Consider the following 23,351-nt stretch of genomic DNA (forward strand, 5'->3'; position numbering starts at 1 on the left):
AAAAAAAAAAAAAAAAAAAAGAGAAATTAGCTGGATGTGGCAACATGTACCTGTAGTCCCAGCTACTGGGGAGGCTGAGGCAGGAGAATTACTTGAACCCAGGAGATGGAGGTTGCAGTGAGCATTGCACCATTGTACTCCAGCCTGTGCGACGAGCAAGACTCATTCTCTAAAAAAAAAAAAAAAAAAAAAAACAAAAAAAACTGCATTTTGTAGGGCTCTAGCTGCCTTAGATAGCAATTCTTCTGATCTGGGCAATGTAAATTGAAAACTTCCTGGAAAGCATTCACTATTCTAGATGCCATTAAGAATATTTGTAGGCCAGGTGTGGTGGCTCACGCCTGTAATACCAACACTTTGGGGAGGTCAAGGTGGGTGGACCACCTGAGATCAGGAGTTCGAGACCAGCCTGGCCAACATGGTGAAACCTCTTCTCTACTAATACAGAAACCAGCTAGATGTGGTGATATGTGTGTGTAATCCCAGCTACTCAGGAGGCTGAGTCACAAGAATCGCTTGAACCCAGGAATGGAGAAGTTGCAGTGAGCCAAGATTGTGCCATTGCACTCCAGCCTGGGCAACAGAGCAAAAAAAAAAAAAAAAAAAAAAAAGAAAAAAGAAAAAAAGAAAGTGGTTTCTTAAGATGGAATCTAGTCTTGATGAAGATGCCGTGAACACTGCTGAAATGACAAGAAAGTAATGGCAGTGGTGAGCCATCTGGAGCAACCCCTGCCTTCACGCCGGCTGCAGTGGGGTGGTGCAAGCAGTGGTGGCAGGAGCAGCTGTGGGAGCAGCAGTGGCAGCAGTGGCAGCAGTGGGTCCCCTGTGCCCCACATTCCCTGGGCAGCTGACTGTACTGGCCCCATCCTTGTGTAGCCAAGTGGGACCCACTCCCAGGCCTGGAGACTTGCCACTCCAGACCCTGGCTCTGGGTCACAGCTCTCACCTGCTGTCACAGTGGGGAGGGGTGTGCAGAGGAGACAGACAGTCCCCGGAGCCTGCCCCTGGGAGTCTCCCAGAGCCCGTTGCCCTGGGGGCCACCACAGTGGGGCCAGGCTGAGTTGCCTGCTGGTGGGGAAGCAGCATGATTGGGCATAGACGTGCAGGCAGAGAGGAGCCCCAAGGTGGAGCTGGGCCTGGGGTGATGCTGCACCTGCATAAGGAGTGTGGGGGCTGGGATGCAGAGCTTAGGTTATGCTTCAGGGCCCAGGGTGGGAAGTGGGAGCGGAATTCACTTCGGGGACCTGGACTGCGGTGTGGCCACTGCACCCACCTTGCTGATGGCGCCCTTTGGACTTTGGGCACCGACAAGCATGGGAGGGAGGCCGAATGGGGGCTGAGAACAGACTGGCACAAACAGCCTGGATGCCATGAACAGCGGTGGGAGGCAGACAGGCTCCTGGGTAGGAGGGGTCTGGTTGGGGAGGGCCTGAAGCTTGGGAGTTGGCCAGCTAGTCCCAAGGACCAGAGGGGAAACTTGTGGTGCTTTTCCCTGGCCCATCCATGGACCAATCAGCACATGCTTCCTCCACTCTGAGGCCCATAAAAACCCTGGACTCAGCCAGACTAGAGCAGAGGACAGAAAGATGACAAGACGACCAGCTGCAGAGAGGAGCTACCCTCTCTGCTGCGAGCTGAACACTCATTGGAATGACCCGGCTGTGGAAAGGAGCTGCCCACTACGGGTCTCCTCTGAGCTGTCCTTCACTCAATAAAGCTTCTCTTTGTCTTTCTCACTCTCCATTTGGCTGTGTACTCATTCTTCCTGGTGACAGGGCAAGAACTCGGGACCTGCCATGGCGAGGCTGAAAGAGCTGTAACACAAACAGGGCTGAAACATGCCCCTTGCTTGCCATGTTGCCAGTGAAGGGAAGGAGAGAAGAGCTGTCGCCCTTTGGGGAGTACAGACCTGGGTGCTCCCTGAGCCAGGGTTGTGACTCCCTTTTTGGGGCCCTGCAGTTCCTGGCATCACCAAGCTTCCAGGCACCACTGCATTCCCCTGTGCCAGCTGGGCAAGCTGCTTGCGATGTGCTTGGTCCAGGTTCAGCCTTGTAGAGAACCAGCACCTGTGCCAGCATCTGGAGTTGCCTGCCCTGCAGCGGCAGCTGGCATGTCTGACTGTGCAGTGGCCAGACCCCACTCTCGCTCACACACTGCTCGCTGCTCCACACTAGGCTTGTCCTTGGCAGGCGTGGAAGCCCCAGACTGGTAGGATGAACCAAGCGCAGCCTGCCAGACTGAGTGGGTGGAACAAGCCCAGTGGGCCCCAGCAAAACTTGGGCAAAGGCGCCACCAGACACAGAGGTTTCCGGCCAGAAAAGGGACACCCCAAAGATCCCTTAACAAAAGGATTTAGAATATTCCATAAACTTAGCTGATAAAATAACATAGGTTTTAAGAGGACTGACTCCACGACTCCACTTTTTTTTTTGAGGTGGAGTCTCGCTCAGTCACCCCGGCTGGAGTGCAGTGGCGAGATCTCGGCTCACTGCAAGCTCTGCCTCTCGGGTTCAGGCCATTCTCCTACCTCAGTCTGCTAAGTAGCTGGGACTACAGGCGCCCACCACCACGCCTGGCTAATTTTTTGTATTTTTAGTGGAGACGGGGTTTCACCATGTTAGCCAGGATGGTCTCGATCTCCTGACCTCGTGATCCGCCTGCCTTGGCCTCCCAGAGTGCTGGGATTACAGGCGTGAGCCACCGCACCTGGCCTTTTTTTTTTTTTTTTTTTGAGATGGAGTCTCGCTCTGTCACCCAGGCTGGAGTGCAGTGGTGTGATCTTGGCTTACTGCAAGCTCCGCCTCCTGGGTTCACGTGATTCTCCTGCCTCAGCCTCCCAAGTAGCTAGGCTACAGGCACCTGCCACCAGGCCCAGCTAATTTTTTTGTATTTTTAGTAGAGATGGGGTTTCACCGTGTTAACCAGGATGGTCTCAATCTCCTGACCTTAAGTGATCCACCCACTTTGGCCTCCCGAAGTGCTGGGATTACAGGCGTGAGCCACCGCGCCTGGTCTGACTCCGCTTTTGAAAGTTCTACTGGGTGTAGTGGCTCACACCTGTAATCCCAGCACTTTGGGATTGCTAAAATACAAAAAATTAGCCTAATGGGATGGTGCACACCTGTAGTCCCAGCTACTTGGGAGGCTGAGGCAGGGGAATCACTTGAACCTGGGAAGTGGAGGTTGCATTGAGCCAAGATCATGCCACTGCACTCCAGCCTGGCCGACAGACTAAGACTCTGTCTCAAAAAAAAAAAAAAAAAAGTAAGTTCTACTGTGGGTAAAATGCTGACAAACATCATTGCATGCTACAGGACAATCTTTTTTTTTCATTATTTTTTAATTTGAGACAGGGTCCTGCTCTGTCACTCAGGCTGGAGTGCAGTGGCACCATCACATCTCACTGCAGCTTTGGCCTCCTGAACTCAAGGGACCCTCCTACCTTAGCCTGTTAAGTAGCTGGGACCCCAGGCACGTGCCACCATGAATAGCTAATTTTTAAATTTTTACTTTTTATAGAGACAGGATCTCCTTTTATTGCCCAGGCTGGTCGGGAACTCCTGGGCACAAGCGATTCTCCCACCTCGGGCTTCCAAAGTGCTGGGATTATAGACATGAGCCACCGTGCCCGGCCCAGAGAAATATTTTGTGAAAAGAAGTCAATTGATGTGGTCAATGTCATTGTTGTCTTATTTTAAGAAACCGCCACAGCCATCCCAGCCTTCAGCATTCGCCATCCTAATCAGTCTGCAGACCGGGTGGTAATCCCAGCACTTTGGGAGGCTGAGGTGGGCAGATCACCAGAGGTCAGGAGTTCAAGACCAGCCTGGCCAACATAGTGAGGCATGGTGACATATGCCTGTAATCCCAGCTACTTGGGAGGCTGAGGCAGGAGAACCACTTGAACCCGGGAGGCAGAGGTTGCAGTGAGCCAAGATCGTGCCACTGCACTCCAGCCTGGGCAATAGAGCAAGACTCTGTCTCAAAAAAAAAAAACAAAAAAAACATATTAATCAGTCTGCAGCCATCGACATTGAGGCAAGACCGTCTGCCAGCAAAAAAAAAAAATACCATACTGAAGGCTCAGATGATTGTTAGCATTTTTTAGCAATAAAGTATTTTTAAATGAAGGTATATACTTTTTTCTTTAGGCATATTGCTATTATACACTTAATAGACTACAGCGTCACTTTTACGTGCACTGGGAAACCAAAAAAATCGTGACTTATTATAAAGTGCGACGTACGCTTTGTTGCAGTGATCTGGAACCAAACCTGTAATGTCTCTGAGGTATTCCTGTGTGAGCCGGTGAAGACTTCACCGCAATCGAGACCATGAACAGGCCTGTCACCCTGCTGAGGCCCTCTGCTTCTCTGGTCCCTCCCTGCCGCCAGGCAATCTCTGATCTGCTTTCTGTCACTATAGTTTGTGTTGCCTCGAAGTTTATAAACATGGACTTGCACAGTATGTTCTGTTTTTGTCTAGCCTCCCTAGCTTAGCATGATTACTTGGAGATTCATCCACAGAGTTGCGTGTATCAGTCATTCATTCCTTTCTTTTTTTTTTAGACGGGGTCTCGCTCTGTCCCCAGGCTGGAGTGCAGTGGTGTGATCTTGGCTCACTGTAACCTCCGCCTCCCGGGTTCAAGTGATTCTCCTGCCTTGGCCTGCAGAGTAGCTGGGACTACAGGCGAGCGCCACCACGCCCCGCTAAGTTTTGTGTTTTTAGTAGAGATGGGATTTCACCATGTTGGCCATGCTAGTCTTAATCTTTTGACCTCGTGATCTGCACGCTTCGGTCTCCTAAAGTGCTGGGATTACAGGCGTGAGCCACGGTGCTTGGCCAAACGCTGGGCTTTATTTTATTTTATTTTATTTATTTTATTTTATTTTATTTTTTATTTTATTTTATTTTATTTTATTTTTTATTTTATTTTATTTATTTTATTTTATTTTATTTTATTTTATTTTATTTATTTTATTTTTTATTTTATTTTATTTTGAGACAGAGTCTCTCGCTGTGCACCCAGGCTGCAGTGCAATGGCACGATCTCGGCTCACTGCAACCTCCGCCTCCCAGGTTCAAGGGATTCTCCTGCCTCAGCCTCTTGAGTAGCTGGTATTACAGGCATGCACCACCATGCCCAGCTAATTTTATATTTTTAGTAGAGATGGGGTTTCTCCATGTTGGTCAGGCTGGCCTTGAATGCCCAACCTCAGGTGATCCACCTGCCTCAGCCTCCCAAAGCGCTGGGATTACAGGTGTGAGCCACTGAACCTGGCCATGCCCGGCTACACCCAGCTAATGTTTTGTATTTTTAGTAGAGACAGGGTTCCATCATGTTGGCCAGGCTGGTCTCAAACTCCTGACCTCGTGATCCGCCCACCTCAGCCTCCCAAAGTGCTGAGATTACAGGCATGAGCCACCACCTGTTCATTCTTTTCTATTGTGCTGCATTGTATGGAAAGACCACAATGTGTTCATCCGGTGATGAACATTTGCATTGTTTCCAGTTTTGGGCTGTTACATGGAAAACCACTATGAATATTCATCTACAAGTCTTTATAGGGACATATGCTTTTATTGGTAAATATGAGTAGAAATAAATACTAGGAGTACAGTGGCTGTATTTATGGTAGGTGTATGTTTAACTATTTAAGAAACTGCCGAACTGTTCCCAAAGTAGTTGTGCCGTTTTGTGTTTCCAGCTGCTGTAGACGAGAGTTTCAGTTCCTCCCCGCCCTCGCCAACACTTGGTGCAGGCCTCTGATTTCACCCATTCTGATAGGTGTGTAGTGGTATCTTACTGTGATTTTAATTTGTATTTTCCTAATGTCTAATGATGTTGAACATCTTTTCTTTCTTTTTTTGTAGAGATGGAGTCTCCTCTTGTTGCCCAGGCTGGCCTGGAACTCCTGGGCTCAAGCGATCCTCCTGCCTCAGCCTCCCAAAGTGGTGGGATGACAGGTGTGAGTCACTGCATCTGGCCTTTTTTGAGACAAGGTCTCGCTCTGTCATCCAGGCTGGAATTCAGTGGTGCAGTCTTGGCTTGCTGCAGCCTTGTCCTCCCAGCTCAAGCGATCCTACCACCTCAGCCCACTGAGTAGTTGGTCCCACGGCTACACACCATTATGCTCGGCTAATTTTTTGGATTTTTGGTAGAGATGGGGTTTCACCATGTTGCCTAGACGGGTCTCGAACTCCTGAGCTCTAGTGATCTGCCCACCTCAGCCTCCCAAAGTGCTGCGATTACAGGCGTGCATGACCGCGCTTAGCCAAAGATCATTTGCTTTTTTCACATTGAACTCTGAGAGATCTTTCTGGAGCCTGGATGTAAGTTTCTGACCCTCCAGCATGAGGTGGTGAGTTTCGGTTGGGGAGAGGGATGTGGCCTCCCATTCTAGGGCGCGTCGATGCAGAGTTCTCCTTGAATTCTCTCTTCTGAGTGCCCTCTGATGAGCTGGGCTCAGTGTGCTTTTAGTTCTAGGCGCCTGTCCCATTTCCTACCTTCTTTCTATATGCTCGGCTGCCTGGGCAGGTGTGGGAGGGTTGGGGGAAGAAGTGCTGCCATCTCTTGATTTTTTTTTTTTTTTTTCTTTTTTTTTTGAGATAGAGTTTCACTTTGTCACACAGGCTGGAGTGCAATGGCAGAATCTCAGCTCACTGCAACCTCTGCCTCCTGGGTTCAAGCGATTCTCTTGCCTTAGCCTCCCAAGTAGCTGGCATTACAGGTGGCCACCACCATGTCCAGCTAATTTTGGTAGTTTTAGTAGAGACGGAGTTTTGCTATGTTGGCCAGGCTGGTCTCGAACTCCTGACCTCAGGTGATCTGCCTGCCTTGGCCTCCCAAAGTGCTGGGATTACAGGCATGAGCCACCGTGCCCAGCCTACCTCTTGACTTTTTAGCTTCCAGATGCCTTCGAAAGCTGCAGAAAACTGTGGGTCATTTCCCCGGAAAAGTGGAAACCAAACACAACCTCAAGCATGTTTTTAGGGATGCTCGCAGCCTACTGAACCAGTTCTACTTGGTTTGGGTTTCGAGATGCCACGGCTGCAGGTCTCTGCCAAGCTGTATGTGTTTTTCTTTAGACTAGATTTTGGGAGTGCGTTTCTGGGGCAAAGTGTTACCAGCGCTCCTGCCATGCGTCACCCACATGGCCAGTGCTGGTGGAGGGAGGGGCCACAGCTTCTGGCATCCGGTTGTTTGTAGTTTTTTTTGTTTGTTTTTGTTGTTGTTTTTTTTTTTTGACAGAGTCCTGCTCTGTTGCCCGGGCTGGAATGAAGTGACTTGGCTCACTGCAACCTCCGCCTCCTGGGTTCAGGTCAGTCTCCTGCCTTACCTTGCCTGGTAGCTGGGATTGCAGGAGCACACCACCATGCCCGGTTAACTTTTTTTTTTTTTAGTAGCGGTGGGGTTTCACTATGTTGGCCAGGCTGGTGTCAAACTCCTGACCTCAGGTGATCTACCTGCCTCGGCCTCCCAACATGCTGGGATTACAGGCATGAGCTACCCCACCCTGTCTTGTTTGTAGTTTATAACAGCTTTCCTGAGCTGTAACTTAATGAAGTCCACCCTTTTTGATTGTACAATTCTGCATGAACTTTAGTGGATTCACAGGGTTATGCAGCCACCAGCACAATTTAATTCCAGAACATTTTCATCACCCCCGGAATTAACCTGCATGCATTAGCAGTCACTCCCATTTCCCCTCCTCCAACCCCTGCCCCCACCAGCCGACTTTCTGTTTCTGTAGATCTGCCTGTTGTGGACGTTTAATATATACACAGAATCAGACGGCACGTGACCTTTTGCGATTGACTTCTTTCACCCAGTGTGGTTTCAAGGCTGGTCCGTGCATTACTGTGGATCTGTAGGTCTTCATTTGTTATGGTCACATAATATCTCATTGTGTGGATTTATCACATTTTGTTTACCTACTCATCCATGGTGGACACCGGGCTGTTTCCATCCTTGGGTGGTTGTGAATAATGCTGCCAGGAACATTTCTAGACATCTCGTTTTGTCAATTAAAATGTTTTTTAATTTAGTAGATGGGAAATAGCACCTTGAGTTGTTTAACTTTGAGATTATGTACTCATAAGACTAAGCTATCTGACAAGTCCTTCCTCTTTGCGGGACCGTCCTCCCATAGCCACCTGTGTTGCTATGGAAGCCTGGTAGGTCCTCACTGATTTGGGGTGGGTGGTGGGCCTAGCACACCTGGGCTTGGACCAGTTGGAAGGGTTGCTTAGGGAGGCAGCAATGCCCGCCTGGAGGGATGAGGCCAAGTCCAAAGGGCACAGTATTGGGGCCCAGGCTCATTCCTTGAGTTCCATTTGGCTGCAGCTTCTGGAGGGAGCTGACGGGAGACGTGGGGAGACGATGCTCCTGGTTTGGAGAGGCTTGTCGCTAAACGTCCTCAGAAAGGAAGTCAACAGGGCCTGTTTTAGGGAGAAGGCCAAGCAGTGAGTTGGGAGCTGAAAGGAACAATGGGCTATTTGGGGTCAGGGGAGGGAAGTGTGTCTGGGAGGACCTGTCCTGTGTGCCAGGGTGGGAGGTGCTGTGGCTTCCAGACCCCTGGCCCTGGGATGTCGGCTACTCAGGATAATGGGCCTAGATGGGCAGCCAGGAGGCTGAGGAGGCTGATGGCCTGGGCCTGGGCCTGGGCCTGGGCAGGCTGCCTGGGTGGGGAGGGCTCAGGGAATATTTTCAGCCAGGGTTAGCTGCCAGGCTTGGGCCAGGCTCAGCCCCCTGACTTCCCCTCCAGCGAGACATTTTGGGTCAGTGGGATCCCTTTGGAATCCCCTCCTCTTCCAGCTTCTAGACATTAAACATCCCTGGGTGGGGGCAGCACCAGCCTCCCTGTGGGAACCAGTGTGTGTGGGGTTTGTAAGCTGAAAATGTCTTTCTCTTTCTTTTTGCACATAGGTGAAAGGACTCATCCTTTTAGTAATAATTTTTTTTTTTTTTTTTTTTTGAGACGGAGTCTCGCTGTTGCCCAGGCTGGAGTGCAGTGGTGTGATCTCGGCTCACTGCAAGCTCCGCCTCCCGGGTTCACGCCATTCTCTTGCCTCAGTCTCCCAAGTAGCTGGGACTACAGGTGCCCGCCACCACGCCTGGCTAATTTTTTGTATTTTAGTAGAGACGGGGTTTCACCGTGTTAGCCAGGATGGTCTCGATCTCCTGACCTCGTGATCCGCCTGCCTCAGCCTCCCAAAGTGCAGGGATTATAGGCCTGAGCCACCGCACCCAGCCTCCTTTTAGTAATAATTTACCTATTTAACTTTTACCAGAGTGACTTCCCAGGCTCAGAAGCCCTCCAGCACTGCCTGCTGGCTGGTTAGATAGAATGTGGAAGTTTGATAAGGGCCCTCTGTTCCCGCGGGAGGGGCTGTCTGCCTAATCAGGTCTCTTTGCCCCAACTTTCTCTTTCACAACTAAACATGTGAAACTTGCCCAGAGGCCGGACGCCAGGCCAGGGTGACCCACCCTGAGAGGCCCGTGGGTCCAGCTTGGTTGAGTCGGCTGTGCAGCCTGCACTCTGGCTGACCCACCCTGAGAGGCCCGTGGGTCCAGCTTGGTTGAGTCCACTGTGCGGCCTGCGCTCTGGCCGGGGACTTTTCCATTTCCCTTGCTGGTCACAGGATTCCTGGGAAAGCAGCCCTGGTGGGGGCAGCATTGTGGGAGGTAGTGGTGATAACACCTCCTGCCTCCTGCACTGGGCCTCCTGTAGCCTGCACCCTGGCCACGTGATTCTTTGGCCTCTTTCTTTCTGACACCCAGTAGAAGGGCAGGCAGAGTGAAGAGAGTACAGGTTTGTGGGCACAGGGCCCACAGGTAGCAGCTGGCAGCCTGAGAGCCTGCGGGAGTAGAGGAAGGGTAGTGGAGTTGCTGAGCCCCAAGACAGGCATGGCACCCTCTGAAGCGGGGGTTGGGGGGAGGAAGAGGGGGACACGGGAAGGACAGGGGTGTGGCCTGAGGAGCGGGGAGGCTGGACCACCTGTCCACTTTGCTTCAGCCAGAGAGCTGGCCCTTGGGACAGGCTTTAGTTGCCAGCTCCATCAGCAGGATGCAAGTCAAAGAGGCTTGGACCTGTTGGAGTCCTTGTTGGCCTGTGACCTTCCTCCCCTGTGTACATTTCAGGGAGCTCTAGAAGGCGGCAACAGGGCCAGGCCTGGCTTTGGCTGAGACCCTGGAGAAAGACTAAGGGGCTGTGTGCCCTATCAGAGAAGGCAGAGCCTCACAGCCGCTTTCCTGAGGCTGCTCAACGGCAGCCCCCTGCTTTCCTGATCTCCTGGCACGGCAGCCGGAAGAGCTCACAGAATTACTTCTTCTGTAATTATTTATAAAGCAAGGTTTCTATGACGACTGGTTTCTGGTAGACGCTCTGGATTGGCGAGGCAGCCTCTTCCTGGCCAGATTGGGCAGCTCAGGAAGCTGGGGGTGGGGGGTGCTCCCCACCAAGCCCGGTGTGGCAGGGAGCTGGGACAGTCCTGGGTCAGGCAGGGACTCTGTGATGCTTCCCGCTCCCTCGCCTTTCTCTGCATCTGATCCTGGGATGTCCTAGCCACCATGGCTTTCCAGCTGAGCAGGTACTGCCAGTCATGGGCATGTCCGGGCCGTGTAGGGGCCACTGTGGGTGGATTGTTTGGGGACATTTGGAGGGGAGGGTTGGGTAGAGGGAACTCGGCCCCTGTGACCAGCGGGCTGGCTGGTGTCATGCAGCCAAGAAGGGCAGTAGGGTACCCGCCTGGCCCAGCTCTTACTGACCCCCAAGATTAGGTGGTCAGCTGAAGCTGGGACAGGAAGTGCAGGCCTGGGTGAGCTGGGAGCCCCTGACAGGGAGCAGGGCACTCCCCCGCCTGCTCTAGTCCCCAGGGAGGAAGGCACCTGGTTTTCTTTCTGGCCTTGCTCCTGAGGCTTCCCTCTGCTCCTGCCAGCTGGGCTGGGTTCGCTGCTGCGTTTGCTGCCGTTTCCCAGCGCTGCTGAGCTTCCTGCCTGCGGTGGAGGGGGCGCTGTGGGCTGCACAAGGAGCCTGCTGGGTCAGTCCCCTGCCCCTGGCCAAAATGGAGGCTGGGAGTTCAGGGCCATTGTCAGCCTCTTCCCCTGTCCTGCTTGGGGGCCTGGAAGTGTCGCTGGAACTTTCCTTGGCTCAGCCCTTCCTCCCACCCTTCCCTCTTCTGGGGATGCAGTGGCGTGTCTACAGGTTGAAGGGACTTCACCGGAACTGCCTTAGGCAGCAAGTCAAAGAGGAGAAGCAGGGACTGGGCGCAGTGACTCACACCTGTAATCCCGGCACTTTCGGAGGCCAAGGCAGGTGAATCAACTGAGGTCAGGAGTTTGAGACTAGCCTGGTCAACACGGTGAAACCCCCATCTCTGCTAAAAAATACAAAAATTGGTCGGGCGTGGTGATGCGCACCTGTAATTCCAGCTACTTGGGAGACTGAGGCAGGAGAATCACTTGAACCCGGGAGGTAGAGGTTGCCGTGAGCCGAGATCACGCCACTTCATTCCAACCTGGGTGACAGAGCGAGACTCCCTCTCAAAAAAAAAAAAAGAGGAGGAGCAGGGCTGCTTGAGCTTCCATTTGGCAGAGTGCCCCATGGATAGAGGAGGCGTTTACGTGTGCCTGTGCCTGGACTTGGAGGCCCCATGTCATCCACACACCTGTTTTGTCCCTCAAGGCTGCCTGGTGTGAGGCCCCCGCCCCTCCATGCCATAAGGAGACCCGCTTCTCCTTTTCTTCCAGGAATGGCAACCCCTGTCCCTTGTCTACTCCTGGCCAAGGCAGCCTCTGCTGAGCTCCTGAAGGAAGCTCCGAGTGTCTGCGGCCCCATGACTGGGGACAGTCTGCCCAGACACAGACACCTCTGTCCTACCCAGCTTTCCAGCTGAGGTGAGGGTGGAGCACACGCACCTGGTGCTTGACCTCTGGTTTGAGGCCTTTGTCAGAAGGGGGAAGTAACGAGCTGCCTGCCCTGCAGGCCCCGTCCTGACCCACCTGGACCCCAGACCCCTACCTGGCTGTGCACCTTCAGGTGGGCACTTTAGCTTCCACTGTGGAGTAAAGGAAGCAAGGCTCACCTACCCCTGGTTACCCTGGATTTCAAGCAGTCATGTTTTCATTTTAGCACTGACTTTTTTTTTTTTTTTTTTTTGAGACGGCGTTTCACTCTTGTTGCCCAGACTGGAGTGCAGTGGGCGCGATCTCGGCTCACCACAACCTCTGCTTCCCGGGTTTAAGCAATTCTCCTGCCTCAGCCTCCCAAGTAGCTGGGACTACAGGCATGTGCCACTACGGTTGGCTAATTTTGTATTTTTAGTAGAGACGGGGTTTCTCTATGTTGGTCAGGCTGGTCTCAAACTCCCGACCTCAGGTGATCCACCTGCCTCGGCCTTTCCCAAAGTGCTGGGATTACAGATGTGAGCCACTGTGCCCGGCCAGCACTGACATTTTTATGTCAGAGTCAGAGACACTGGTGGCACTCCCAGCTGGCCGTGTGCTGGGCTGTAGAAGGGGCAGGCAGGGTTCAGTGCCCTGCAGGGCTGCTGCCAAGGTCACCACACAGGGGCCTGTCCAGGGCTGCCCAGGTGTGGGTGGCAGGTGCTGAGCAGGGCTGAGGGTGCTGAGCGGGGCTGAGGGTGCTGAATTGGGCTGAGGGTGCTGAGCGGAGCTGAGGGTGTTGCCACTGCCGCCTCGAGGCTCCCCTGTGCCACTCAGTGCTGCTTTCTTTGGGAGCAGCAGAGGCCTCTGGGCGTGGCCACAAACCAGGTGGCGGGTGACAACTGGAAGCAATTTTCTCAGACTGGAGACCCAGCGCTGGGCAGGGCCACGCTCCCGTTTGACGGGAGGCTGCGCCCGTCTCTGCCTTCATCTTCATCTGGACCTCCTGTGTCTCATGTCGAGATTCCCTTGTTCCTATAACGACACCAGTTGTTGGGTTAAGGCCGTCCCTAAGGCACGGCGACCTCATCTTGATTGTATCTGGATGCAAAGAACTTTCCAAGTAAGGTGACATTCATAGTTTCTGGGGTTAGTTCTCAAACATATCTTTTGGGGGACACAATTCATCCCAGTACTCAGGCTCCACCCAGGGCACAGGAGGCATGGCCAGCCCTCGGGGTGTCTGCTGCGAGGTCAGGGGACAGGAGCAGCTCCTCTCTCTGCCAGGCTCCCCTCGATTGTTCCAGGCACCCACCCTTTCCACTCCTGGAATGCATCCCCTGCCTCACTCCCACTGCAGAACAGGCTGAGGGTGTCCTGCTGGGCGGTGGGCTGGGCCCCAGGGCAGTGGGCTGTCCTACCGGGAGGTGGGCTGGGCCCCAGGGTGGTGGGCTGGACCCCAGGGCCGCTGCTGCAGATGCTCTTGGGATGAGTGCTGGCCAGCCTCTGGTGTGATGAGATTTGAGTTTTGAGCTGTGCTTTGAAGCATTTTCTTTTTTATTTTATTTTATTTATTTATTTATTTATTTATTTATTTATTTATTTATTTATTTATTTTGAGACGGAGTGTCGCTTAGTCGCCCAGGCTGGAGGGCAGTGGCGAGATCTCGGCTCACTGCAAGCTCCGCCTCCTGGGTTCAGGCCATTCCCCTACCTCAGCCTCCCGAGTAGCTGGGACTACAGGCGCCCATCACTACGCCTGGCTAATTTTTTGTATTTTTAGTAGAGACGGTGTTTCACCGCATTAGCCAGGATGGTCTAGATCTCCTGACCTTGTGATTCGCCTGTCTTGGCCTCCCAAAGTGCTGGGATTATAGGCATGAGCCACCGTGCCTGGCTGAAGCATTTTCAAAGACCACTGATTAATTTGAATGGGTTGAGATGGTTTAAAGGCATCCAAAAGACACAGAGGCATCTCACCAAGGTCTCTGCTCGGTAGTTAGTTTCTTCCTCTGGAGGCCATGGAGGCCCCTGGTTTCCCACACCTCCTTCCTGGAATGGTCGTCCCTGCGCCGTGGGTGGTCACCTTGCTCCCATGAGTGTGTGCCTCGCTGGTTTTCACCTGACAGCTGGTCTCTGAGAAGGTTCCTACTCCTCGTGCAAGGCTGAGCAATATTCCGATGTGTGGCTGTTACTTTTATGTCCTTGTGTGGACATCTAGGCGCTGGCACGTGTCCTGTGTTATACACGGCTGTGCAGTGAGTACTGTTGCATGTGCTTGGTTTAACCGTGTGTGGAAACAGCTGTGGGGTAGATTTCTGTGAGTGGAATCCTGGGTCAGGGTGTCCCTGTGCCTCTGGGGTTTGGGAGGGTGGTGCTGGGTGCCCTCTGTGAGGGGGTATTGGCTTACACTCCCCTATTCGTAAATGGTGCCCTGTCCTTCACAAAGGGTGGATCAGACATTGCTGGGACAGGTAGAACAAACAGTGGGAAGGGCCAGGTGTGCCTGGTAAACATCAGTGCTCTGGCAGGTGCAGCTCCGAGCCCCGCAGGGCAGTGGGGATTGAGGTGGAAAAGTTCTGGATCCCTGAGAGCTCTGGGTGCCTTACCAGGAGGTTAAGTCTTTATTCTGTAGATAGGAAGGGCCCTGGAAGGTGTGGATAAAGGAGTGACTTGGCTAGACTCCTGCTTGGGAAGAGCCACTCCTGGGGCTGTGCGGTCAGGGCTAGTTAGGATCTGAGCCAGGGCAAGAGGCAAGTGCAGAGGCCATGGGGACGAGGGGCCAGTGCTGAGGCCATGGGGGGATGAGCGGCCAGTGCTGAGGCCATGGGGGGTGGCTAGAGGCCAGTGGCAAGAGGCCATGGGGGGATGAGAGTGCCAGTGCTGAGGACCATGGGGATGGCCGCCAGTGCTGAAGGCTTGGGGGGTGCTAGGGCCAGTGCAGAGGCCATGGGGGGGATGAGGGTCCAGTGCAGAGGCCATGGTGATGAGAGGGCCAGTGCAGAGGCCATGGGGGGATGAAGGCCAGTGCAGAAGGCGCATGAGGGGGATTGAGAGGTCCAGTGCGAGGCCATGGGGGATGAGAGGCCAGTGCTGAGGCATGGGGGGATGAGAGGCCAGTGCAGAGCCATGGGGGGATGAGTAGGCCATGTGCATGAGGCCATGGGGGGATGAGAGGCCAGTGTCAGAGGCCAATGGGGGATTGAGAGGACCAGTTTGCAAGGCATGCGGGGGATGAGAGGCCAGTGCAGAGGCTCATGGGGGATGATGAGGCCAGTGCATAGGCCATTGGGGGGGATGGAGGCCGTGCCGAGGCCATGGGGGATGAGAGGGCCAGTGCAGAGGCATATGGGGATGAGAGGTGGCCAGGCTGGAGGCCATAGGGGGTGGCTAGAGGCCAGTGCGAGGCATAGGGGGGTGCCCTAGAGGCCAGTGCAGAGGCCATGGGGGATGAGAGGTCCAGTGCAGAGGCCATGGGGGGATGAGATGCCAGTGAGAGGCCCATGGGGGGATGAGAGGCCATGGTGCAGAGGCCATGGGGGGATGAGAAGGCCAGTGCAGAGGCCATGGGGGGGATGAGAGGCCAAGATGCTGAGCCATGGGGGGATGAGAGGCCAGTGCTGAGGCCATGGGGGGATGAGAGGCCAGTGCTGAGGCCCATGGGGGATGAGAGGCCAGTGCTGAGGCCATGGGGGGATGAGAGACCAGTGCTGAGGCCATGGGAGGTGAGAGACCAGTGCAGAGGCCATGGGAGGTGAGAGACCAGTGCAGAGGCCATGGGAGGTGAGAGACCAGTGCAGAGGCCATGGGAGGTGACCTCTCCAAAGTGTCTGATTGGTTCCTGGGCTTCAGCCTCCCCAGCCTCCCCTCCTTTCAGGATGGATCCAGACTTTGTCTCAGGCCATCTCTTCTTCATCCCCTTTTGGGCCATGCGCCAGCTTTGTGGGGTTGCTTTCTGTTTCTGGAGCTCGCCGGGCACTCCTGGCCTTGGGCCCCAAACATTCTCTCTCCTCGTAACCGTCTCAGACCTCTGCTCCTGGCTCACCCTTTAGGAGTTGGCCAAGGTGTCACTTCCTCTGGGAAGCTTTCCCGGAGATCAGGAGGGGTGGCACCCTTCTGGGAGTGGCGCCTTGACCCATGTGTGCTCAGCTTCCTCAGAGCCCTCATCATCAGCTGGATGCCACCTCCAGAGGGGACACCGGCCAAGAGTGGGGCGGCTGAGAGGGGGTTGGCAGCGTCTGCGTCCATTAGCCTTGGGCCCCAGCACCTGCCACTCATGCTACTGGACAAACATGGTTCTGATCTGAGGCAGAAGCAGCTGGAACAGAAAAAGGGTGGGACTGTGGACGCGGGTGACATTCCGGACATGCAGTCAGCCCGGGCGACTGGCTGCCAGGACCCAGCAGGTGGAAGATAGAGTGGGGGATACTCGGGGCCAGGCCCAGAGAGAGAAGGCAGCCACGTAGGAAAGGCCCCACCCCGGGCAACTTTCCGTCTTTCCTTGAAATTTCTGGAATCAGAGGAGGGGTTAGAAGTGCACGTTAGTGTGATGGGGGCTGGGGGAGGAATAACATGTCAGACTCAGCCGCAAACAGTCCTCTAGAACCGGGCCAGGCCTGTGCTGCTGCCCGAGCTGGCCTGTGTGGTGTTCACGTGTCTTTATTTTTAGATAATTTTTAACCCCAGGAATCCTAGAGATAGACAAATTTCCCTCCCTTCCTTCCTTCCTTCCTTCCTTCCTTCCTTCCTTCCTTCCTTCCTTCTTTCTTTCTTTTCTTTCTTTTCTTTCTTTTCTTTCTTTTTTTTTTGACAGTCTCACTCTGTCACCCAGGCTGGAGTACAGGGGCGTGATCTCAGTTCACTGCAACCCCCGCCTTTCAGGTTCAAGCAATTCTCCTGCCTCAGCCTCCTGACTAGCTAGGATTACAGGCGTGTACCACCACGCCCTGCTAATTTTTGTATTTTTAGTAGAGATGGGGTTTTACCATTTTGGCCAGGCTGATCCTGAACTCCTGACCTCAAGTGATCCGCCCCCCTCGGCCTCTGTAAGTGCTGGGATTACAGGTGTGAGCCACCTCACCTGGCAGCCAAATATATTTCTTTCTTTCTTTCTTTCTTTTTTTTTTAAAAAAAACATATATTATTTATGATGTGCAGTCCCTATTCTAAGCACTTGTCACATTCACTTCATCCTTACTCTATCTCTAGTAAGTACACTACCCCCATCTTCTGGATGAAGAAACTCAAACAGAAAAAAAGTTAAATAATCTGTCCAAGGTCTTGCAGCTACTAAGTGCCAGAACTGGGATTCAAAGCCAGAGAGTCTAGTGCCAGGACTATGCTCCCACCTTCTGCTCCGTTCTGCAAAGGAAGAGAGGTATGAAGTCCACATGGTATGCAGGGACCAAGAATCTGCTGAGTTGCTGGACAGCAAAGGGCAAGGCTGTTTTCTTTTTTTTGAGATGGAGTCTCTTTCTGTCGTTAGGCTGGAGCACAGTGGCGCAGTCTCGGCTCACCGCAACCTCCGCCTCCTGGGTTCGATTCTCCTGCCTCAGCCTCCTGAGTAGCTGGGACTACAGGCATGCACCACCACGCCCAGCTAATTTTTTTTTTTTTAATTAGTAGAGACGGGGTTTCGTCGTGTTCGCCAGGATGGTCTCGATCTCCTGACCTCGTGATCCGCCCGCCTCGGCCTCCCGAAGTGCTGGGATTACAGACGTGAGCCACCGCGCCCGGCAGCCAAATATATTTCAATTTTCTTTTTTTCTTTTGAGACAGCCTCTCACTCTGTTGCCCAGGCTTGAGTGCGGTGGTGCAATCATGGCTCACTGCAATGTCCTCTTCCCGGGCTCAAGTGATCCTCCCACCTCAGCCTCTCTAGTAGCCACAGCGCCCAGCCTGTATTTCAGTTTTTTATTAGTAAAGAGGGGCCGGGTGTGGTGGCTCATGCCTGTAATCCCAGCACTTTAGGAGTCCGAAACAGCGGATCACCTGAGGTCAGGAATTCGAGACAGCCTGACCAACATAGCAAAACCCTGTCTCTAGTGAAAATACAAAATTTAGCCAGGCGTAGTGGTGCGTACTTATAATCCCAGCTACTCAGGAGGCTGAGGCAGGGGAATCGCTTGAACCCAGGAGACAGAGGTTGCAGTGAGCCGAGATCGTGCCACTGCACTCCAGCCTGGGTGACAGAGTGAGACCCTGTCTCAAGAAACAAACAAACAAAAAAATAGTAAAGAGGAACGTAACGTGCTTTCGGTACCCGTGTCTTTATTAGAAATGGGAAAACAAAGTATCCAGTGACAGGCAGCTGGTTCCCTGGCTCCTCTGGCTGTCACCCTTGCCTGCCTGGAGATGGAGGCAGTCATGGACACTGTCCTGGGATGGACACGCTTGGCCTTGGCCAGGCCATGGGGCAGGGCCTGAGAGAGTGACAGAGCTGTGTATGGGTCCTGGAGGCTGGCTGGGCTCAGCTGCTCCTGAGCTGTTTGGAAGGAATGAGGGAGGTAGGAAGGGGAAGAGGGAGGGGCCAGGTGCAGAGCAGCTGGTTGGGAAGGAATCCCAGCTGAGGCCGGGACTCACTGACTCACTGGCTGCCCCGGCTTGGAGGAAAGATGTCTGATTTGGGGCAAGGGGGAAGGGGTGAGTGAGTTGGGCTTTGGGCCTCATGCATTGGAGGTGACAGCACAATCCCCAGGCAGGAATAAAGTCCTGTGGGGGAGAGTTGTATCTGACCTTGAGGGCAGGGGCTGGCTTCCTGGGTGGTCAGTTGGGGAGTTAGGATGGTCCTTGGTGCAGGACCCGAGGTGCCAAAGAAAGGTGGCCAGGCCTGTGGCAGCCGGCTGGTGTGCAGTCTGCAGTTCCTGGCATGTCCTCCTGATGACACAGCGCCAAGTGCCGAGTCCTCACTTTGTTGCCAGGTGTCTCTAGGCTCTTCCCTGGGCCTCAGGCACTGTCCCTGGCCTTCTGTCTTAAAGGCTACCCGCTTATCTGTCCTGTCTCCGGTGCCTGCCGCATGAAAGGACTTTCTCTGCTGCTCTGTAGCCCTTGGCCCGCGCTTCCTCTCCCTGGCCTTGTGTCATTCCTGGGGGCCAACCTGCTGTGTGTGGCTCCACTTCACAGACAGACAAAGTGAAGCCTGCAGCAGTCATTCAGGCTGCTGTGGAGGGCGGCTCTGGTGCTCCTGGGAAACGCTGGGCTGATGTTTCCTCAGTGTCTAGAACCAGGGGCTGGGCCCTGCTCTCCGCACCCACCCGCAGCCTTGGCTAGTGCCTCCAGGACAGGCCTGTGTGGAAAGGGACCCTCTGCCCACTGCAGCTGGTGCAGGGAAGGCCCTTCCTACTAAGTGGAAAACAAAGGGAAGAGGTTGATAGAATCGTTTTGTGACTTATAATTGGCTACCTGGTAACTCAGATGAAAAAACCCAAAAACCTTTCATAGAGTAAGTTCAATTTTTAAAAACAGAGATATTTTAACGTGAACACTCGAGAAGCCAAATGAGGCTTCTTGTGTGCTCTGGGGATCCCCCGGCCACCGTGTGTCATGCCGTGCTTCCTGCTCCACAGGCCACTGTCCTGAACCTTCTGCGGAACCTCGGGCCCTGCCTGACCTCAGGGCCAGAAGCCAGTTGGCCTAGTGGCCTTGGTTGGCATAATAGACTCTCACCCAGGGTGGAGGGGTGACACTGGGGATGGGCAGCTGTCGGTCGCTGGAGGACATCCTTGGTCATTTGCTCTAGAAGTGGCATCCTGTGGCCAGAGGTTGGGTTTCTTGGAGCTTCCGACCAGGTTGGCTAAATACTTACTGAAGAGGGAAAAATTCTCCTGGTTAACGTGTGGACTGTCTACCGTGTACCATGTGCCAGCGCTGTCGTGGGGTGAGCGTGCGATCTGCATGTCTCCCACAGTCACGTGAGGCAGTGCTGTCTCAGTGCTGTTGTTCTGCCCATTGTACAGATGAGCACATGGAGGAGTGAGGGTTCTGACAGCTTGCCCAGGTTACCTAGTGAGTAAGAGCCAGAGCCAGGAATGCTCTCGGGAGAGTGACTTGCTCAGCCTTGGAGCCGCTAGAGGAGCAGGGAGGAGATGCAGACCTGGGGAGACGCTGCTCCTGGGGCCCCCACACTGGCCAACAGGGCCGGGCAGGCTGCACAAGCCGCAGGTGGGTGCTGTACCCTGGACCTGTGCCCACTGCCTGCCACTCATCTCCAGACCTTGGCCTGTGAAGGTGGCTTTCATCAGCCAGGTGCTGTCTGGGAAGATGCCAGGCAACTTGCCCTGGTAGGACTGCCAAGCTGGCTTGTTGGGATTCCAGAGATTTCGTGGAACTCCCACGCTGCCAGCTGCTCACAACAAGGATGAAGTTGTTCCTCTTTGAGGAAGTGAGGTGGCGTTTTCATTCTTTCCGACCTAGGAGAGCTCCCTGCCCTCAATCCAGGGCCTGACTCCACACTGCCCCCCAGGGCCCGCAGAGGAGCTCAGCGCGCAGCGGGCAGGCGCTCACCTGCTGACAGGGCCTGGGGTCTTGAAGCTGTGACTCATATCTAGTTCTCAGAACAGCCGTGGCTACCTGGTTCCTCTGGGACTCCTGATGGGGGTGGTGGCGGTCCTGGGAATTTGCTTTTCACAGTCTGTGTTGGTCACTGGGAACCCCAAGGGCTGAGTCGCCACCTCCTGCCCTGTGGCTCTGCTTAAAGGTCTTTACCGTCAGCCCTTCCCTGCCAGGGCAGGCCAGGGACCTGTGGCTTCAGGGGGAGAAAGTGCCCCTCTGCCCTCCTGCTCTGTCATGGAAACAGCATCTCAGAGCCCCTTCTGTGGCCTGGCAGATGGCGCCACACGCTGACGAACACACCACCTAGGAAGAGTCCAAACATGGGGAAGGTTCTCTTTCCTCCAGGAGCCATTGAGCCCTTTGGGGACCTTCTCCCCTCCTTGGATTGTGACTGTTGCACGAATGGCATCCTCTCCAGAAGCCTCATCCTGCTTCTCCTCTGCCCTAGGATCATGCGGCCAGATGATGCCAACGTGGCCGGCAATGTCCATGGGGGGACCATCCTGAAGATGATCGAGGAGGCGGGCGCCATCATCAGCACCCGGCATTGCAACAGCCAGAACGGGGTAAGGGTCTGGGCGCCATACCTCTGGGCCCTGGAGACCGCACCAGTGTGGGTTCAGGACAGGAGTTCCCCGGGGAGCCAGGCCTGCAGCCTTCCCTCCCCTTGTGCACTGGGCCTTGGGAACTTTGGGGGAAGTGGCCCAAGCAGTTCTGCACCGGACCCTCAGAACTATGCTTGGTTTTGGCCTCAGCCAGGAGGTGTGGGAACCCACCAGAGATGAAGTGTCAAGCAAGCTGACAGGCCCTCCCTCCACCACTGCCCGCCATGCCGAGTCCCCTGCCAACTTGGCCCTGATCAGAAGCATGCCCTGCCTGCGTGGGGTGGACTTCATTGCAATGGCCAAGAGCTGAGACATAGGGGCCACACAGCAGACATAGGGGAGGTCCCACCTCTGCCCTGACCAACCCTGGTGGCCATGGCAAGTGCCGTGGCTCTCTGTGACTTGGCCACTTCCTGGCTTTGAAGCTCACTGGCCTGGTACCACTGTGCCCACGATGGGGGCAGCTCTCCACCTGCCCCAAAATTGTGCAGCTGGGGAGGGCCCTGCAACCCCAAAGCTGGGGACAAGGGGCATAGTCTCTAGTGTCAACCTCAGGGCTGCTGTAGGACATTCAGCCATCCCCAGCTCTGGGGAGGGGACATTTTCTCTGAAGGTCAGCTGTGGGGGAGAAGCCAGCCCTTGGGTACTGAGGACAGGGCGTCTGCCGTGGTGCCGCAGCTGCAGCCTTTGCACTATGGGGCTTGGTTAGCACACCTGCTGTGGCCTCCAGGGAGGCAGAGAGGAGGAAGACTCAGCCCCAGCTTGGAGAGTGGGAGTATGAGGTGCAGGTCCCCACCATGGGCACGGGCATGATGCCACTCTAGCAAGAGGCCAAGTGGAAGCCACATCAGAGACCAGGGACCAGCGGAGGCACTGTGAGCTCTGAGCCACACTGGTGAGATGCAGGAAGTGGCTGCTGGCTCTGTCAGCCTGGGCTGTCGGAACTAAGACCACAGCCTGCTGGCTTGTGAGCAGCGGAAGTGTGTTTCTCACAGCCCTGGAGGCTGGAAGTTCAGGATCAGAGCGCCGGTAGATTCTGTGTCTGTTGAGGGCCCGTTTGTTTCCTGGTTCGTAGACATCACATCACTTCCTGTGTGTCCTCACTTAGCAGGAGGGGCTCTCTCAGGCCCTTTTACAAGGACACTAATTCCATTTGTGAGGGCTCTGTCCCCATGCCCTCATCACCTCCCGAAGGCCCTGCCTCCTACTACCATTCCCTTGGGGGTTAGGATTTCAACACAGGAATTTTGTGGGGACAGAGTCATACAGAGCATGGCACATGCATTCAGCCTGGAACAGTGGGCAGTGTGTGTTCCAGTGGAGGAGTGGAAGCTCTGTGTGTGTGTGTGTGTGTGCGTGTGCGCGTGTGTGTGCGTGTGTGTGCGCATATGTAGAATGAACCAAGCCATGGTAAGTGTGGATGGTTGGATGTGGATGTGGGGGATGTTGCGTGGTACAGGTTAAGGAGTGGGTTTGCTGGCAGGGCCTGGTTTAGGAGGGGTGGATGGCTGGGCTGGGGCTGGATTGACTCCTTGGACCCGAGGCTCCGGTGCAGCTCAGTCACGTTCAGAGAGCACCCTCTGGTGGCTGTGGGGAGGATGGGCCTGAGCCTGAGAGCCTGGGGCAGGGGTGAGGGCCAAGTCCCAAATTCTTGTTGCACCCTTCCAGAGAGAGACAGTGAGGGTCCCTGGCAGGAGAGGATGGACACGGGGAAGGAAAAATCCCCAAGATGGGGAGGAAAGGTAAAGGAAGGGCTTGGAAAGAGGGTGATGCTCTCACTCATAATCGCAGAATTATTTTGCTGCCATTTGGTCAGCACTTGGCATTCTGCAAAGCTCCAAAGTGCTTTAGGAGCTAAAGTTTAGCTCATGGAATCCTCACAACACCCCAGAGAGGTAGCTGTTCTTGTTTTTATTTTCTGAGACAGAGTCCCACTCTGTCACCCAGGCTGGAGTGCAATGGTGCGATCCCGGCTCACTCTAACATCTGCCTCCCAGGTTCAAGTGAATCTCCTGCCTCAGCTTCCAGAGTAGCTGGGATTACAGGCGTATACCACCACACCCAGCTACTTTTTTTGTATTTTTAGTAGAGACAGGGTTTCACCATGTTGGCCGGGCTGGTCTCGAACTCCTGACTTCAAGTGATCTGCCCACATCGGCCTCACAAAGTACTGGGATTACAGGCGTGAGCCTCTGTGCCCAGCTGCTGTTGTTATTTTTATTATCCCAATCGCATAGATGAGGAAACTGAGGTACAGAGAGATTGAACACTTGCTTGAGGCCACCTGGGGAGGCAGTTGGTAGGTCTGG

The 23,351-nt window shown here is 54.3% G+C and overlaps 1 protein-coding gene across 3 annotated transcripts in view; it reads left to right on the top strand.

Moving 5' to 3' along the window:
• The window catches only part of ACOT7 (acyl-CoA thioesterase 7), a 140,292-nt gene that overhangs the window by 30,762 nt on the left and 86,179 nt on the right, over positions 1–23,351 (top strand). For 2 of the 3 annotated variants that reach the window (XM_017856075.1, XM_017856076.1), the window contains exon 2: positions 20,886–21,003. In XM_017856075.1, coding sequence (XP_017711564.1) covers positions 20,886–21,003 — 118 coding nt within the window. Of the gene's footprint in view, positions 1–10,450; positions 10,594–20,885; positions 21,004–23,351 lie in introns of those variants that run through there. The other variant, XM_017856077.1, reaches the window with a different exon arrangement.

Source organism: Rhinopithecus bieti, unplaced genomic scaffold (genome assembly GCF_001698545.2).
Source record: "Rhinopithecus bieti isolate Rb0 unplaced genomic scaffold, ASM169854v2 scaffold_40368, whole genome shotgun sequence".
Taxonomy (NCBI): domain Eukaryota; kingdom Metazoa; phylum Chordata; class Mammalia; order Primates; family Cercopithecidae; genus Rhinopithecus; species Rhinopithecus bieti.